The sequence below is a fragment of the Lycium barbarum genome, chromosome 8 (genome assembly GCF_019175385.1).
Source record: "Lycium barbarum isolate Lr01 chromosome 8, ASM1917538v2, whole genome shotgun sequence".
Lineage (NCBI taxonomy): Eukaryota > Viridiplantae > Streptophyta > Magnoliopsida > Solanales > Solanaceae > Lycium > Lycium barbarum.
In genome coordinates, this window is record NC_083344.1 from 111,851,883 (window position 1) to 111,868,452 (window position 16,570).

The 16,570-nt window shown below is 34.4% G+C and overlaps 2 protein-coding genes across 3 annotated transcripts; one reads left to right on the forward strand and one right to left on the reverse strand.

Moving 5' to 3' along the window:
• Positions 1-1,077: 1,077 nt before the first annotated feature.
• Positions 1,078-6,045, reverse strand: LOC132606728 (uncharacterized). Of its 2 annotated transcripts, none has more exons than XM_060320349.1 (7): positions 5,895-6,045; positions 3,312-3,460; positions 3,136-3,193; positions 2,656-2,724; positions 2,484-2,579; positions 1,963-2,052; positions 1,078-1,344 (listed from the first exon to the last, which is right to left on the reverse strand). In XM_060320349.1, the coding sequence occupies exons 2-7, from the start codon at positions 3,458-3,460 to the stop codon at positions 1,309-1,311; spliced, it is 498 nt and encodes a 165-aa protein (XP_060176332.1). In that variant the 5' UTR covers positions 5,895-6,045; the 3' UTR covers positions 1,078-1,308. The 2 variants fall into 2 exon arrangements, with proteins under 2 accessions (XP_060176332.1, XP_060176333.1); XM_060320350.1 differs by lacking the exon at positions 5,895-6,045 and adding an exon at positions 4,015-5,374.
• Positions 6,046-7,901: 1,856 nt separating this feature from the next.
• Positions 7,902-14,415, forward strand: LOC132606733 (uncharacterized). The gene is made up of 7 exons (XM_060320358.1): positions 7,902-8,174; positions 8,779-8,856; positions 9,715-9,821; positions 11,898-11,975; positions 12,943-13,044; positions 13,221-13,302; positions 13,841-14,415. Exons 1-7 carry the CDS (start codon positions 8,039-8,041, stop codon positions 13,957-13,959), a joined length of 702 nt encoding a protein of 233 aa, XP_060176341.1. The 5' UTR covers positions 7,902-8,038; the 3' UTR covers positions 13,960-14,415.
• Positions 14,416-16,570: the final 2,155 nt, after the last annotated feature.

The window sequence follows — 16,570 nt, forward strand, 5'->3', positions numbered from 1 at the left end:
AAAAGCAGTTGGTTAAAGTGTACAAGGATTCATTGCGTGTACAATTTATAAGTTTTTGGTACAATAAGGTATTGCAGTGTTGGTCCCTCTTAGCCATTTATATATAATAGAAATATATAATATATATAATATAGAATAGAATATAATAGAAATAGATGGGTACAACATGGAATGCTCTATGTACAATTTGTTAATGCTATGTTGGTCCTCCTTTGACACTTATATATAATAGAAAAATTTTAAATGGGTTAAAATGCGGACAAATTATCGGTACGTCGAGAGGTTGAGTTTTCCGAATTGTGACTTTTATGTAGGTAGGATAAAAGCTTTGTGATTTTCCTGTTACAAATCATAACTTTTATGAAAAAAGATACAGCTATACGACCTTTTATCGGTTTTACACGAGCTACCTATAATTATCAAGATTTTGTACGAGTTACTTAATCACCAAAACTGACCAGCCTCCTCTTTGCCCATTACCCTCTGGTATATGGACCTCTTAACTTATTAAAACTCACACGCACCTTATGTTATACCAAACTATATCAATTTTACATGGATAAGCAATTTAATAGAGCGAGAGTATATAGCACAAATTAGCCATGATTAAGTGAGACAAATCTATTTGTAGACATATGTCATGCATTTATTGATTTGGTGTAAACATCAAGTACAAGTTTTTACCCTGTTAATACTGTACCCGAGAAAGAAAAAATAAAAGGAAGATCTAAAATCTGTAGCATTACAGTACAGAGTGTCAAAGACAGCTCGAATTGGAAAATGGTGCATCTGAAATCGAATTTAGTCTGTTCCTACTTCAGTAAGGAGCTTGAATCAGAATAACAAACACACCCTATAATTTTGTTTCACCAGCATCATTTCAGACTTTGGCAAATGATATAGCTGGAAATTCAAAGTTTTCATGTCTATTTTATCTTTAGCCTTGTGAGGAAATATTCAATGGCTGTGACCATGGCAAGGGGTCAAGTTTTTCATATTTCCTCAACTGAGCTCTGCAGAAAGCTGTAAGGAGATTTAAACTTGAACTAGAAATACCAGCTGATTTGCAAGTAGATGAAAATGTGGTCAAAATCTTGCTCTTGAATACAGTGTTACGGTTTATACATAAAGTAAATAGAGAGTTACAACAAAGTTTAACAAAATACACTAACCTACAAATTACAGTGACACCTACAACTTCATTGTTTCAGTTTAGTATGTGTACATACAATGTGTGCGTCCATCTCTTGAAGACATTAACGTAATAAGATTTAGGTTGTATTAGGCCTGGAGCTAATAAGAGTCTTCTCAGGTGTTTTTCCTGTTAACATAGTCGAGGTACCCCTGCCACAAAGCACCACAAGTATTGTATAACAACATTAGCAAGGCCTTTAATAACACCAAATTTTGCTTGTTTTTTCCCTAGAGAAGAGGCAAAGGTAAATCCTTAAAATGAATCTAACTGAAACTGGAAACTAAGTCTTGATCTGAAAGTGAAACTATACTGCTCCTCTAGTTTGAACTACTGAACTCTTTATTCTAAATGTACGTGTTCTAACCAAACCACAATCTGCCCCAAATAAGAAACACAAGGAAAAAAAAGAACCTAGCAAACAATTATGGCAAAGATCTGCCTCTCTTACTCTAGTTTCTTAAATAAATACATGTAGGAAATAAAATTCTACTTAGTTTCCTAGACAAAATAAGCAGAGATTAGTTTAGCTAAGAATTGCAAGATAATTTTATTTTTGTACAAACAATACGATTTTTTCTCAAATGAAACAAAAGTTCTTCCAAAACTTTCAGCCCGAAATCTAGTCCCATAAATCACCTTTTTTCCCTTTTTAATTGGATGTCGATTAATAAGGACCTCGTCTAAGTGATGAAAAGAAATGTACTTCTTCAGTGAGGTTAACTATGTTTTTAACACAACTGCAGAGATAAAGTAAGATCTTTTCTTACCTGAAGTATTCCAACTGCTGCAAATTTGTCTAACATAGTCTTCGATTCTGCTGGGTGAAACTTTAAAGTTTGTAGTAACAACTCGACATTCTGAAAGCAAAATAATACATATAATTGTTGTTCATTTCTCATTTCGAATCATCAACGACAAACAGTTGCAGGGGGAGGGAGGAGCAATGAGATCAATCTAATTTCAACCAAAAGGCAAATAGCAGAGAGGTTAAATTTTTTTACAGAAGCTTAGCATGCTTCCAATAGTTATTTAAAGAGTCATAATGTGATATGCCTAAATTGTTCGTTTACATGCAACTACAAGTTAACACTACCAATAACAAATGAAGATTCAAGCTCAATTATCCTCCATAAGTCCATCAACAGACATTATTTTGTGTGGGAGTATCAAAATAAACTAATTGTAAACTCTCAACAAGAAGAATTGTGTGATACTATCTTGATATAAAGAAATGACTGATACTAATCCGCGATTTTTTTTACAAAGTTAAAAAGTTCAGAGCACCTACCTTAGATGTGAAGCATTCATCCCTAAAGGTGTACTTTACACCTCTAAGTTCTCCCGTCCGACAAAGGTCATCAATGAATAACTTAACTTGCACAGCCTGAGAAAGACAGAAAAAAATGTGGGTTTACGGTACTAACAAATTAAGCTAATCATTATCAAAGTGAAAAACATACATCGCGACTAGTTTTTTGTCTATCAAACGGATAGCCGAAAACAAAGGCCCCCAAGGAAAGTTCAGAAACCTGCAGCAAAAAAGAAAAAGGAAAACAAGAATTACGTGAAAGGAGAAGGGATGATGAGAGTTTGCATTTTGCAGTAATACACCATCAATATTATTTTCGAAAGCAAGTTCTATTGTCATCTAAATATGGTGTATCTACCATGCATATTCAAGTAACTTAGAACTCAACTGATTTTAGCCTTCTTTATGGTACCACAATATTAAAATGTGGACAAAAGAGAGAAACTGAATGAAGAAAGAAGGATTTATAACAAACGGTCGTCAAAACAATTGTTCGAAATTAGAATCTTTCCTTGTAACTGCACATGCTGACTTAGGTTATAAGTAGCAGAAGTCAAGCAACAAAACTCTTTAGCTGCCTAATGAACCACAATTGTTAAAAATCGCCAGTAAACTATATAATGAGCCTCACCAGACTCTGTAAATCTCTGGCCATCAAGTCAATATTTGTTTTCTTGCGCACAAGGACACTGCATATACCAAACATTAACGTCATTTCTTCTAATACAACGATGTAATAAAACTGAAGATGGGCATAATTGTTTCAACATGATCACAGTTTTAGATGTTCCAGAGAAGCTACATTACGCGAGAGGTGATGCAACTTTATTTGACGTATCCGAAACAGCTAGACCAACATACTTATCACCCACATCCAACCCAAGCAAGCGACTACTTGCAAGTGTATTTGACTTCAGTAATTCATGAAACAAGTTGGCTGGCTTCAAATACCTCATCTGCAAAAGTACCAACCAATCAATTAATTAGTGAAACAGTTACTTTAGATTCAAGAAAATTTGTTTCCTACTGGAGGCATGATGCATCAAAACTACAATCAATGAGCATAGCAACATTTTATTACACCTTCACTTGGGCATTTTTGTGAACTCTTGAAGGATAACCTTATCAACTTACCAATAAACAGATCAAAGACGCCCACAAACATGAGGAATCCAGGATATAAACACAGTGAGTACGGAATTTTACTAGGACCAATTTTCAATACATATCCAAAAATAAATAAAAAAACATTGGAGCACACTGCACAAATATAAATACCGCCACTATCATTATCCTTGACGAGTTTTTTTGTTTTAAACCTAAAGGGAAGTAAGCTATGACAGGCTAAACCTAAAGAAGTTGTTTTTTTTGGTAAAATTCAAATTTACATCCATTTAGATGGTCTGAAGTGTGAAATTCATCCTACTTTACCAGATCCCAATAATCTATACATGTTCAACAATTAGCAAAGAAGACTCTAATTAGAAGTACCTAGTCTAATTAGAAGTACCTAGTTTTGGGCTTTGTGGTATAATTCTTTGCTGAAAGAGGTCACTACGATGCCCTTGATCGGTGATTGTTCAACGGATTATTGTTGCGATGTTTTGTCACATGAAGAAGCTCACCAAGCCTTGCAAGAAGTACATGCTATTTTGTCTTGCCCTATATGGAATGACTCTCTTAGTTACGCTACACCCCTGAATCGAGTCCCACGTCCTCTTTTCCCCGCCCGCAATCCAATAAGTTGGAAACGCCAACACAAGATTGGAGCCGCCCCTTTCATTCTACGCTAACCCCGGTTCGGGCTAGCTTCCTAGCAAGCCTGTCGCCACCGCTCTCATGGCCCCTGGCAGGACAACTTAAAGTAACAAGGTTCTAAAAGAAAGACAAGCCTTAAGTTAACCGAAGCTGGGGAGGTAGGTTAGACTGACTAGTCTTTCTTGTCCAAAAGTCAACGTAGCTCCATGTATATGTCTTTTGGAGCTAGAACCGATTAGTAATAGAACCAATGAACTAATGATAAGTCTAGAGCGACAAACATGGCTCAAGAGTATCTATACAAAGCCCCTCTCTTCTTCACTAAAAGAGGCAATGCACCCTTCTTTGAGACTTGCTTTGTCTCTACAAGAAGCTCACTTTCCATAGCCAACATCACATTCTTAGCCATTAATGTATTTAGACAGTTGAAAGAGGCTCCAATGGAACGAAATACATCCAATGTCAACCTTTTTTCAAATGTTTCACTAAAATATTGCCTTTGACCTTAAATTACATTGTATACAAGTTAATCTGCAAAAGATCAAAAGTTGACCCAAAATTCTAATTTTCAAAGCTTAACCTGGTTGTTGGAACTGACCAAATTGCCAAACACAAAAATAACTGCTGTTGCGAGTGTAGAATTCACCGGACCTATCTCAGACCTCAGTTACAAATTTCACTGAAATCCGGCGAAAAAATCACCAGCCGCTGGAGAATAAGTGAAAAATAAACATTTGGAAAACCAACACCGACGCCCATGCGGCAATATAAAACCTCCAAAATACCTATTTCTAAGAAATATTTCACTCCATATCTATTTAGAAAAATTATGTTTACAAAATATCCAAGAGGTATGTATGTTTATACCTTTGGATTACAATTCACATGTTGTATACTTTAATACTCCCCGGTTTCAGTTTGTTTATCTTACTTTCCTTTTTAGTCCGTTTAAAAAAGAATGTCTCTTTCCTTTTTTGCAATTTTTTAATTTCAACTTTCCACATGACTTGTTTAAAACACAAGATTAAAGGGTATTTTGGTACATTCTACATATCTTTAATTTAAGACCAACAAGATTCAAAAGCATTCTTTACTTTCATAAATTTAGTGTCAAGTCAAAACCAGACAAACAAATTGAAACGGATGGAGTACTATATAACAGTGTGATTCAACTATTCTTACAAGCACATAACTTACCTGGTTAGTGATGGCCAACCTGTCATTTTTTTTTTCCTTTGAAGCATATTGTCAAACACATAAAGATCAATGCAAAAACCCTATTAGTGATGCCCCATTTTTCATTTTCCTTCTTTGAAGCATATTGTCAAACACATAAAGATCAATGCAAAAACCCTATTAGTGATGCCCCATTTTTCATTTTCCTTCTTTGAGGCATATTGTCAAACATATAGAGAACACGACAAAGACAAGTAAACAACCAACAAAAAACGTAATCCAGTTACAGGTCAATGAAGTCCAAAAAGAAACGAATAAATGAAGTCCAAAAAGAAAAACACAATGAAATCGAACATCAAAAAAAAATAAAAAAATACAAATAGAATACTTAATTTCGCAGTACAAATCCAAAACCAAAGCACAGATTTTCAATCAAATTTTGAACAATGTGATTACCTTGATGGAGCAAAGTTTGAGTGGAAAAAAACCTCAGCTCAGCCTAAACCTCAATTTCTCTTGTCAAAAAGTTTGAGAAAATGACAAAAATGGTCCCTTATCTTTGTCAGTAGGCTAAAATACTCTTTTAAGTATCAACAGAGCAATTTTGGTCCTCTAAGTTTGTCAAAAGTTAACACTTTTGATCTCCTAAGATATAAGTTTTGGCGCAAATGGTCGAGCTCAGCCGATTTACTTTTAGAAAAAAATAAAAAAATTGGGATCAAACTAACCGAGTCGGCCAATCTTTGGGCCAGTTCGAAAGTCGGTCAATTTTCCTGAGTCAATTTTTGTTGTGATTTTTGATAGTCAAGGTGGTTTTTTAAATTCATTCTATTAGTTGGGCCAAAAATGCTCAAATTTATGTATCAAGGACCAATATAGACCAGCTCCACCAGATAAGGGACAATTTTGAGTTAAAAAAACTTTGGGCAGTTATTTCTGAAATATATAAGTTGATCACTTACATTATAAAAAAATAACTCAAAACTTACATTATAAAAAATAGTCCAAAATATACGGACATCCACATCATACAGGCATATATACAGATATTTATACGGGAAAAGGACAAAAATGATCCCTTAACTATGATAGTAGGTTCAAAATAGTCCCTTAACTATGCACTTAACGGTTTTAGTCCTTTAAGTTTGTTACAAGTTAACAAAAACAGTCCCTTAATTATGAGAGTAGGTTCAAAATAGTCCCTTAACTATGCACTTAACGGTTTTGGTCCTTTAAGTTTGCCATAAGTTGACAGTTTTAGTCTCGACAAAATATTCATCGAACTCTATTTGTTAGATTTGACGAGAACTATGAAAAAAAGGGAAAAATTAGTGAGAAATCTAGATCGGTCAAATAAGACAAAACCGACGGACGTTAGTCGGTTATAGGAAAAAACTGAGGAAAAACCTACAGACTTGATAATGTCAAAAAATAGTGTCTCGGAGCACAAAGACCAACGGATTCTGTCGATTAAAATCGAGAGAGTCCATTCGCTAAGTAAAATACACTAGATTCGTTATTACTGAAAACTAGAGAAAACTAAATACTTCCAGTGTAGTGATTCTTTTTTTTTTAAATAGTTTCCGCGCATTTTTCCTCAAAAATAACTGATGGACTTCCGTTGGTTTTCGTAAAAAACAATAAAAAATTTAAAAAAAAATAGTGTCCCTCGATTTTATCCATCGGTTTCCGTCCATCGTTTTTTTCGCTTGTTTTTGGTAGTGACAACTTTTTTAGTTTCTGCTATTTCTAATTTATTTCTAAAGTCTAGTGTATTTTATTTAGTCGATGGATTCCCTCAGTTTTAATCGATAGAGTCCGTCGGTCTTTGTGTTTCGAGACACCATTTTCTGACATTATCAAGTCTATAGGTTTTTTCCTATAACTCACTGACGTCCGTCAATTTTGTCCCGAGGTATTTGACCATTTCTTTAATAATGTGTACCTCTAAATATGAGTTCTCGCTAATTTTTTTTTTTTTTTTTTACAGTTCTAGTCAAATCTAACAAATAGAGTTCGATAAATAGTTTGTCGGAGACTAAAACTGTTAACTTTTGGTGAACTTAAGGAACAAGTGCATACTTAAGGGACTATTTTTAACCAACCCTCATAGTTAAGGGACCACTCTGTCAACTTATGGCAAACTTAAAGGACTAAAACCGTTAATTTCATAGTTAAGGGACTATTTTGAACCTACTTTCATAGTTAAGGGACCACTCTGTCAACTTATGGCAAACTTAAAGGACCAAAACCGTTAATTTCATAGTTAAGGGACTATTTTGAACCTACTTTCATAGTTAAGGGACCATTTTTGTTAACTTATAACAAATTTAAAGGACTAAAATCGTTAAGTGCATAGTTAAGAGACTATTTTAAACCTACTTTTATAATTAAGGGATTTTTTTTGTCCTCTTCTCATATTTATACCATCATATTTTTTGTAAAAATTAAAAGAAGCTTCAATTTTGATAGCATTTGCCCAATTATAATACTTTATAATTTTTTCTTACCAGGTAGTAACAGAGAATTTTTCAGTACTTCCTTATCTATAGAGAGGGATGGTATAGTCCATTTTCAGTCTCTCTGGAGAAGAAGCAACAATGGCAATGGCGGGACTCACCAATCTCAAGCTTTCTCTCTTTCCCAATTCGCTTGCAATCTCCTCTCTCTCCTTAAGTACAAAGCCATTCCTTGTTTCTACCTCTATTTTCCCAACAACATCCCGCCGTTTCCCAAGTAAGTAACTCTTAACTCCACCCCCCCCCCCCCACCCTAATTCTTCTTGAAAAAAAAAAGAGTTAATGGTCAAAAACACACCTAACTATTATCTTTTCGCGAGTTTCATACTTCAACTATATACCTAAAACACACCTCGATATTGAGTTGGCCTTCACGTGCTTGTTGTGGATTGATTTTAAATATTTGGCCAACTCAGTGTCGAGGCGTATTTTAATACAGTGGCAGTGGTAGTTTAGGTAGGCAGTGGCGGAGCCAGGATTTATGTCGAGGGGGTTCAAAAATATAAAGAAGTCAAAGAAGTTAAGTGGTTCAAAGTCTACTATATATACATAAAAAATAATTTTCACCTTGTATATACAGTGCAATTTTTCGCTGAAGTGAGTTCGGATGAACCCTGGGCTCTTACTAGGTCCGCCACTGTAGGTAGGTAAAAGGACAATGCATAGTTGAGTTATGAAACTCGCGAAAAGGTAATAATTTAGGTGTGTTTTTAACCATATAGTATTATTATTTAGTAACTGTGACAATGTTCTTGTTTTTTTAAACTCAAAACTTTTTGTGGGTTATTTTAAAATTTTTCTTTTTTGGTGATTTTTGTCAGAGATATTTGCGTTTTCTAGCAATGATATTAAAGTGGGCAGCAACATTGAAGTGGATGGGGCTCCTTGCAAGGTTATAGGTGATTAATGACCACTGCCCCCATTTCATATCATCTTTGTTAATTTTTGTTTCGTATCCAACATGATATTATGATATTACCAGTGTTCAGATTATATATGTTGGTTTTTTAAAAGATGGTGCAGCACAGAGGTTGAAAGTACTGATTGAAAATGTCTAATAAGTAATTTTACTAAGCATGGAAGGCTTTAGTCAACTTGAAAATATAATCTGTAGAAAATATGCATAACAAGAATTCAAAAAGAAAAAAAAAATCTCAACAAACTAAAAAAATCTAATAGAAATTTGAAATTCAAAAAAGTAGAGTCATCCTAAACCTAAGCAACTTATCATGCTAAAAAATTACTGTTTCAACAATATAATTTTTTTCCCTGCCTGAATATTATGTACTTCTCATAGTACATTGTTGCTAATTTGACTTTAACTTTTTATTGTTTGATTATGGCAATGCTAAGCATGTATTTGTTTTTCCACAAGTAAGAAGGAAAGGAGCTGTGAACCAGCTCTAGTAATTTGTCTAAGTAATTTGTGAAATGTCGAGATTTAAACAGTCTAAGCAACTATTCTCAAAGAAGTAAAAGTGCCATACCGTTTACAATTCTGGAAGTTACTACTTTTATGATTGAAATTTTATAACCATGTGTAATTGACAACCGTATTTTATCCTACCGATTTTTTGAATATGAATGTGTATCCATGTACACTTGACTGTGTTTTTACTTGTAGTCCAGAAAGCAAAATTCAAGAACAGTTGCTTTTTTGAATATGAATATGTATGGAATAGTTTGGTATTGAGTACACCTAATATTTGGTTGTCTTTTTTACTGTTTGATAATACTTATTATTTGGGTGTGTTTAGAGTTTCTTCATGTAAAGCCTGGGAAAGGGGCTGCATTTGTGAGGACCACATTGCGCAATTATGTAACAGGGAACTCCGTTGAGAAAACTTTCCGTGCTGGAAGTAAGGTAATATCTTTGGAACCACCTGCTCTTCTATGCTTATTCTCTTACTCTGTCCGTTTATATAAGAACTTGTTATGTAGCATGAGCCATTCTTTTTTAATCAACCAATTGAAGTTGTCGAGTACCTCTAGACAAAATTAGGAACTACAAAATAGGCCATATATTTCAAGCATTTGTTATTTTTCATACAAGAAATGAAAAATAATTATTGGAGACCTTTTAAATCTGGTTAAAAATGCACCTTAGTTTGAGTGTTAAGATGCTAGTGGAAATTATCCAGAAAACCTTCTATAAGTGAATAAAATAGGATTGCTTTGTAAATGATCTTTGGTAAATTTTTTGTTAGGGGTAGCAGTCCGCTCTCTGAGCTTTAGTGATGCTACAAATTAACTGCCATCTTATGGCTAGATATTAGCTTAACTCACTCTGGCCACTCCACAAATTGCTCCATCCAGTTATCTATCTTCAGCAACCTGTTTGTATTAACTCTTCTGAGCATTTCCTAAGAAAATGTCACTTTATTTTTTCCTTTTATTATTAATGTAGTCATGTCTAAAATTATAAAAGTAACTCTTATTCCAAATCAAAATGAAAGGGTTTCCAGCCAATGTGGATAAGGTCTCCAGATTCGCTTTCTTTGATGTTCTTATTTAGTTGAGTGTCTTTGAAAGTTGGTGGTGAAGAGTTGGACCCTTGATCTCCCAAAGGATGTCTGCTTGGTGAATTAGATGTCAAACTACAAGTCATGGTATTTATTTCTACGATCAAATTTTCTTGGTTAGATGACGTACCAGAGAGAAAGCAAATGTTCCAGAAGATTCTGTATGTACAATAGTTGGCAGTTGATGGATTTTGGGTTTGATAAAAGTTTCATGTTGACGGCACTGCTGATGGTACTGGTGTCTTAGCAGTCTGCAAAGATGCTGTGTCGATATTACTGTGATTGTGACCATTAGTTTTAAGGCTTTTATTTTTGGTTTAAATAAGCGAATCAACGAGTTGACCAGTCGTTGAGATGTTTTGGAGCTTGTGGTGAACAAATGGCATTGGCTTGTGTTCAAGATGATGCTGATGGTAGCATGAGCAGGGAGAAATTGGGTTGTAAATGTCATGATGAAGCTGCTGATCATAGGTTTCTTTGGGAAGGAGAAAATATGGATTTCTGGTGCTGATGCTGGTTGCTAGATGAATTTTGACAAAGTAATGCAGCTGCTGTAGTCATCATATTAGCATATGGCTTTTTCCTGGAGGTGAGCAAATATCATGCTCATCATGTAGTCTCTAGTCCGAGTAAGTAGCTTATTAAGTTTGTTGATGGATTAGTTATTCTGAGGAGAAAAAACAATGCACATTATGAGTTGAGCAAAGATATAATATTAAATGAATCTCCCGCTTAGTTGTCAAGGGATATCTGATGATATAGAAAGAAAGAAGTGAATCACAAGAGACCTACAATCGGACTATGCAACATTATAGAATGATACTAAAGCAAGATATTTATCTTGATTCATGAGAGGTTAATTAGTTTGCTTTTCCCCCTACAAGGTGGAAATCAGCTTATGACAAAGGAAAGTGGCATTTACCTTTTCTCAATTTGGGGATTACTACAAAATCTAGGAATGAGAATGAAAGATAAAAAGCAATGATGTATAACCTCAAGCTTCATTTATACAATTCAAATAATTGTTATAATTACATTGTGTATGGGACCTAATACTCTTATCTCTTTTTTGTTGACGAACAAAATGGTAGTTTGAAATTGTGAACTATACAACCATACTAGAGAAAATAAAGGCAGGAATTTCTTAACTTTGTGGGATAAGCTCCTTTTTAATAGGAACACCATCACAAATCTTGTTGTTTTTCTTTCCCCAGGCAATAGAAAATCTGGCGAAGGCATTGTGAGAGTTCCTTTTCTTCCTGTTTAAGAACATAAGATACATTTCGATCTACTGAAAGGCTGTCAGATCTATTACATTGATAATGGACCTGCAACTTTGACGTCAGTTATTTTTCTCAACCAAATTGACACTGCTTATGTGATTCTAAATTTCAGTTGACATTCAAATATCTCTGCAGGTAGAAGAGGCAAATATCTACAAGGAGACGAAGCAATTTACTTACAAGGATGCTTCCCAGTATGTCTTCATGGATCTGGTAAAGTACAGTAACTTTTAATAGAGTGGTCCAATCCAATGTGCTAGTTTTGTTCTTGCAGCTTGACTGGCATGCAGCTTATGCAGGTTACTTTTATAGAGCTCTCAAATCCCAATCCATAAAAGTGACCCTCCGCCATCTTTCTCCCTCCCTCGCTCCCTCAAAATAAAAAAATAAAAAAAATGAACAAGCATAAACCTGGCCTCTTGTCAATGGGCTTGTTTACTTGAGGGATTATGCCTAACTCTAGCAGCAATTCCCTTTTTCCTACTGTTACCCTTTGAAATGCAAGATGCTACTTTTTATCTTTATTAATATTTAGCCCGTATAGTATTATAGAGATTTTGTCTTTCATCTACCCTTTTGATACATAAAACTAAATCCAAATTCAAAGAGCTTCAGCACGTATAAGAGTAGGCATCAAGGTTCAGCTAATTTATTTGGTTTTGGTGAAGTTCTAAATATCTGATCTATAGTTGCAACTCACAAGTCCCTTAAATTGTGGGCTCTGCCCTTTTTTATCCCGACTTAGCTATGCTAGTCTGACAGGTTAAAGTGGTTTATTCATATACATGACGATAGAAGTATAGCTGTGCATTTCACAGAATTTAGAGTGTTACATCTTTTATATTATGCTTGGTGTAATCTGAAACGGGGAATGAAGTAAATATTTTTGTTAACTTCGTTGTCTCCCTACATGTTTAAAGGGATCTGAAGGTCCTTTTTCTGTAAATATCAGTAGCGTCTTGGTGCATATGAATAAAGTACCTATAAAATACAAAGGAAAAAGTTTAATTTAGCTTACTAATGTCTTAATTGGTTACATTAGTTGTGTGGATCAAGTTCCCTCCAATCCTCCTTAGTCCATACCCACTTTTATGAAGGATAATTTAGAATTTGGTTGTCTTCTGTTCCCCTTATATATACACACACTTTATATACCATGGTAACTTAATTTCTATTGCAGACCAGTTTTGAAGAATATCGTCTAAATGAAAAAGATGTTGGAGATAAAGCAAAGTTTCTAAAAGAGGGCATGGACTGCACCTTGCTTTTCTGGAACGGGAAGGTATTTTCCAGTGCTGAACTTGTTTCAAGTGTTTGCAGTTATGATTTTTCTCCTTTATAAGTGTCAATGGATAAACTCAGTGTCTCACATTGATCCTATAGCTTGTATTGTAGAAGCAAGTTCTTTCATATATTGTTTTAATGGTAATCAGTATACTAAGGTTAATATTTCCGTAGGTGATCGACTTTGAATTGCCTATAACAGTAAAGTTGACAGTGATGGACGTTGATCCAGGTGTCAAAGGTGACACTGCGCAAGGTAATCATTTATTCTTTTCTAGCTTGAACAATTGAACTGGGAGTCCTAGAAGGGGATTCCGGAGACATAAAAACTTCATGCCTTCATTTGGGTTGGGATGGGGGAGCTAAGTTTTACTCTGAAGGCCCCTTCTTCATCCTGCTACCACGCCGTCTCTCTTCTGTTTGTAGAAACCATGGATGACGTCCCACTTCCTTCTTTCGTTATAGTTTATCCAGAATTTTTCCAGTTAAATAGAAAATGTTGTAACGAGGAGTATCGTCATATGTAAATATTGAAGATTGATTCACATTCAAGGTGTATGGACAACTCCTTCCTATCTGCCTATGATTCGATTCTCATGGAGCTATAGCATTATAAATTATCCATGTAGGTTCTCTGGGTCAACCATTGAAATTCTTGACGTTCTTCTGCTTAACCTATGGCTATTATGATGCTAAATATATATACTATTTGATTGTCAATTGTCTAGAATAAGTTACTCTCTTTCTCTTTGTTCTTCTGCGAGTTTGTGAATATGATTTGTATTATGTGGCAGGTGGATCGAAGCCAGCAACCCTTGACACCGGTGCAGTTGTTAGTGTTCCGTTATTCATAAACAGAGGGGAGGAAATTTTGGTAGATACTAGAAATGGACAATACATGAGCCGCGCATAGGTTGCTTCAGATACGTTTTTGTAGCAACTGAAACATTTTGTATCTGTATGTATTAGAACCTAGTATTTGCCAGAGTAACATTAGGATCTCACTGAGATGCTCTTGGAAACCTTTTGTTTTCTACTGATTTAAGTAGCCAATGGGAAGTTGCGCAAATCAAAAGCAGTGTTTTAAAAGGCCTACATGGGACTTGCACCTGGGTGGACATTTGCAAAACGCCCTGAGTCTCACTTGTGGTGCTTTATTCTGAGAGGCTTACGCCTAACACTCAATGTTCAGGCTTGTCCAACAATTCCTATGGAAATCATGTCTATGAATATACTCAGGCAGTCTAGTTGAAATGAAGCCGCTCGAGTAGTAGCTTGGTTGGTTTTTTGATTTGGGCTCAGATCGCTCTGTGTTTCCTAAAGCTATACAGATTAGTTCTTTAATCATTATTTAGTTTTTTTATTATTATTCGGTATCGAAATTCATTGAAGCAACTAATTGGCATATTGACCAGCTCGTCATTTTAATACTTGACCAAATTTTTTTTATGAAAAAGATCAAAAAGAAAAATAAAACATTATTGCCAAGATCTCCTCAATGCAAGTTGGCTGGAAGTAAGACCACATTCGAACAATCACAACCGGGGTGCGGGGGTGGGGGTGTGGAGTATGAGAGGGCCCCTAAACAATCACAACACTAAGATGAATCATGAAATGTAAGAATTATTAGAATTCCCAACCCAATCATTTCGCAACTATACAATTTGTTCTAAAGAAGATTTCAGCTGAAAAATTATTTTGTCATCAGATGTAATTTTTCTCTAGCCACATCATTATAAATTTATATACAGGTAAAACTTATCTTGCATCAAATAGTTATATCAAATCATATCAATTATCATGGTTAAGTGAAATAGTATGGTGAGATTTGATGTGTTATTCATCGTCAAGCAACGTAAATCTATCTGCAAACACACGTATCTATTATTATAATTAATAAATTTCAAAATTACCTTTTAGAAAAGTCGTACTCATTTTCTTCCATGTTCATTACTAGTATTTTCTAGTATAGTTGCATTGTTGAAATTTTATATTTAGTGGACTGACATTGTCCTACTTAATATAATTGTACATAGATCTGCTATCAATTAAATAAGCCCTTTTTTCTGATCTAATAAAGTGTTGCTATTTATAAATCTTATTTTATAAGGTATGAATTTTATACACATAGAAACTTAATTAACTTTTTAGTTATAATTGATGGTTTCATAACTGAAAACAGGGGCGGATTTAGAGGGTTAATAGGGTGTTCACCCGAACATTCTCGATGAAAAATTACAGTATATATCTATAGGGTAGATTTCACCCTAAGCAAATGCAAAGGTTAGCTCAAACCAGGGTGTTCATAATTATATCTAGTGTCCTAGGTTCGATTCCCAGGGACAACATTAATTTTTAAATTTAGCTTTTGTTGTTTTTTCCGAACCCCTAGGTTAGTTATGGTCCCTAAGTTTGTTATTGATTCTAATCCTCTCTGTCCCATTAAGAGAAGTATCATAAAAAAAAGTAACAAGACTTAGAACATCATGACTTCCTTCCATCAATTCTTACAATGGACTAAGATAAGTGCCCTTATATTCTTCTAAATTTATTTATATCTAATGATTTACCCTTATATTCTTCTAAATTTATTTATATCTAATGATTTACTCGCGATATAAAGTATAAGATTAAGCTTTGGTAAATGAAAAATTAGAATTCGTCTTAATAATGCCCTTACAAATATCATTTGTGTTTATTTGCATTCCTTGCCAACTCCGAATAAGTTATCAATAGGAGAACCCATGATTGATTTAGAAAAAAAAAATAAAAAAATTTGCCCTTTTCGTTTAATAGTTAATGCGTTTTGTTATCCATTTCACAAGCATGACGTCATGTAATGAAGGCTTTAAAGAATTTGGACGTACGCACGCGTAGAAGAAGTAATCAATTAGGGGATTGAATAAAGCTTTTGATTAACTTATCTGTTTAATTACGCAATGATGATTGACAGACATCACATCTCAGTTTAGTACTATCCATTTTCAATCTAATCGTACAGACAAAGCCAAAGAAACCAAAGTTGAAAGGGAAAGAGGATTTTTGTTCGTTTGATTAGGACTCCCACTCGTCGGTCATTTTATATATTTTTTGTTTCTCAACAACACTTCTTTATTAAGTAAGAACAAAATGAAATGGTTAAAACTAGGGGCGGAGCCGGCACTTCGGGTGGGGGTTCGGCCGAACCCAGTAGCTTTTATCCGAATTATATATTTGCATTAAAATTTTTGTCAAATATGTACAAATTATTAATTAAGAACCCAGTAACTTTAAAGAATTAGAACTCCGAACTCACAAGCTTCGAATCCTAGCTCCGCCTCTGTTAAAACTTGCTTAAACTATCTCCGTCCGTCCTAATTTAAGTATCTTATTTTTCTTTTTATTTATCCCAAAAACAGTATCACTTTTTATATTTGATAAGTTTTTAATTTCACATTTTACATGACAAGTTTAAGACCGCAAGATTTAAAAGATTATACAAATATTTTATTTAAGATCACAAAGATTCAAAAGCCTCTCTAATT

Coding starts and splice junctions, on each gene's coding strand:
- LOC132606728 (XM_060320349.1), bottom strand. CDS start 3,460: ATGAGGTATTTGAAGCCAGCCAACTTGTTTCATGAATTACTGAAGTCA. Junction 2,580..2,655: donor GACAAAAAACTAGTCGCGAT/GTATGTTTTTCA, acceptor TGTCTTTCTCAG/GCTGTGCAAGTTAAGTTATT. Junction 2,053..2,483: donor ATGAATGCTTCACATCTAAG/GTAGGTGCTCTG, acceptor TTTTGCTTTCAG/AATGTCGAGTTGTTACTACA.
- LOC132606733 (XM_060320358.1), top strand. CDS start 8,039: ATGGCAATGGCGGGACTCACCAATCTCAAGCTTTCTCTCTTTCCCAAT. Junction 8,857..9,714: donor GGCTCCTTGCAAGGTTATAG/GTGATTAATGAC, acceptor GGGTGTGTTTAG/AGTTTCTTCATGTAAAGCCT. Junction 9,822..11,897: donor CTTTCCGTGCTGGAAGTAAG/GTAATATCTTTG, acceptor ATATCTCTGCAG/GTAGAAGAGGCAAATATCTA.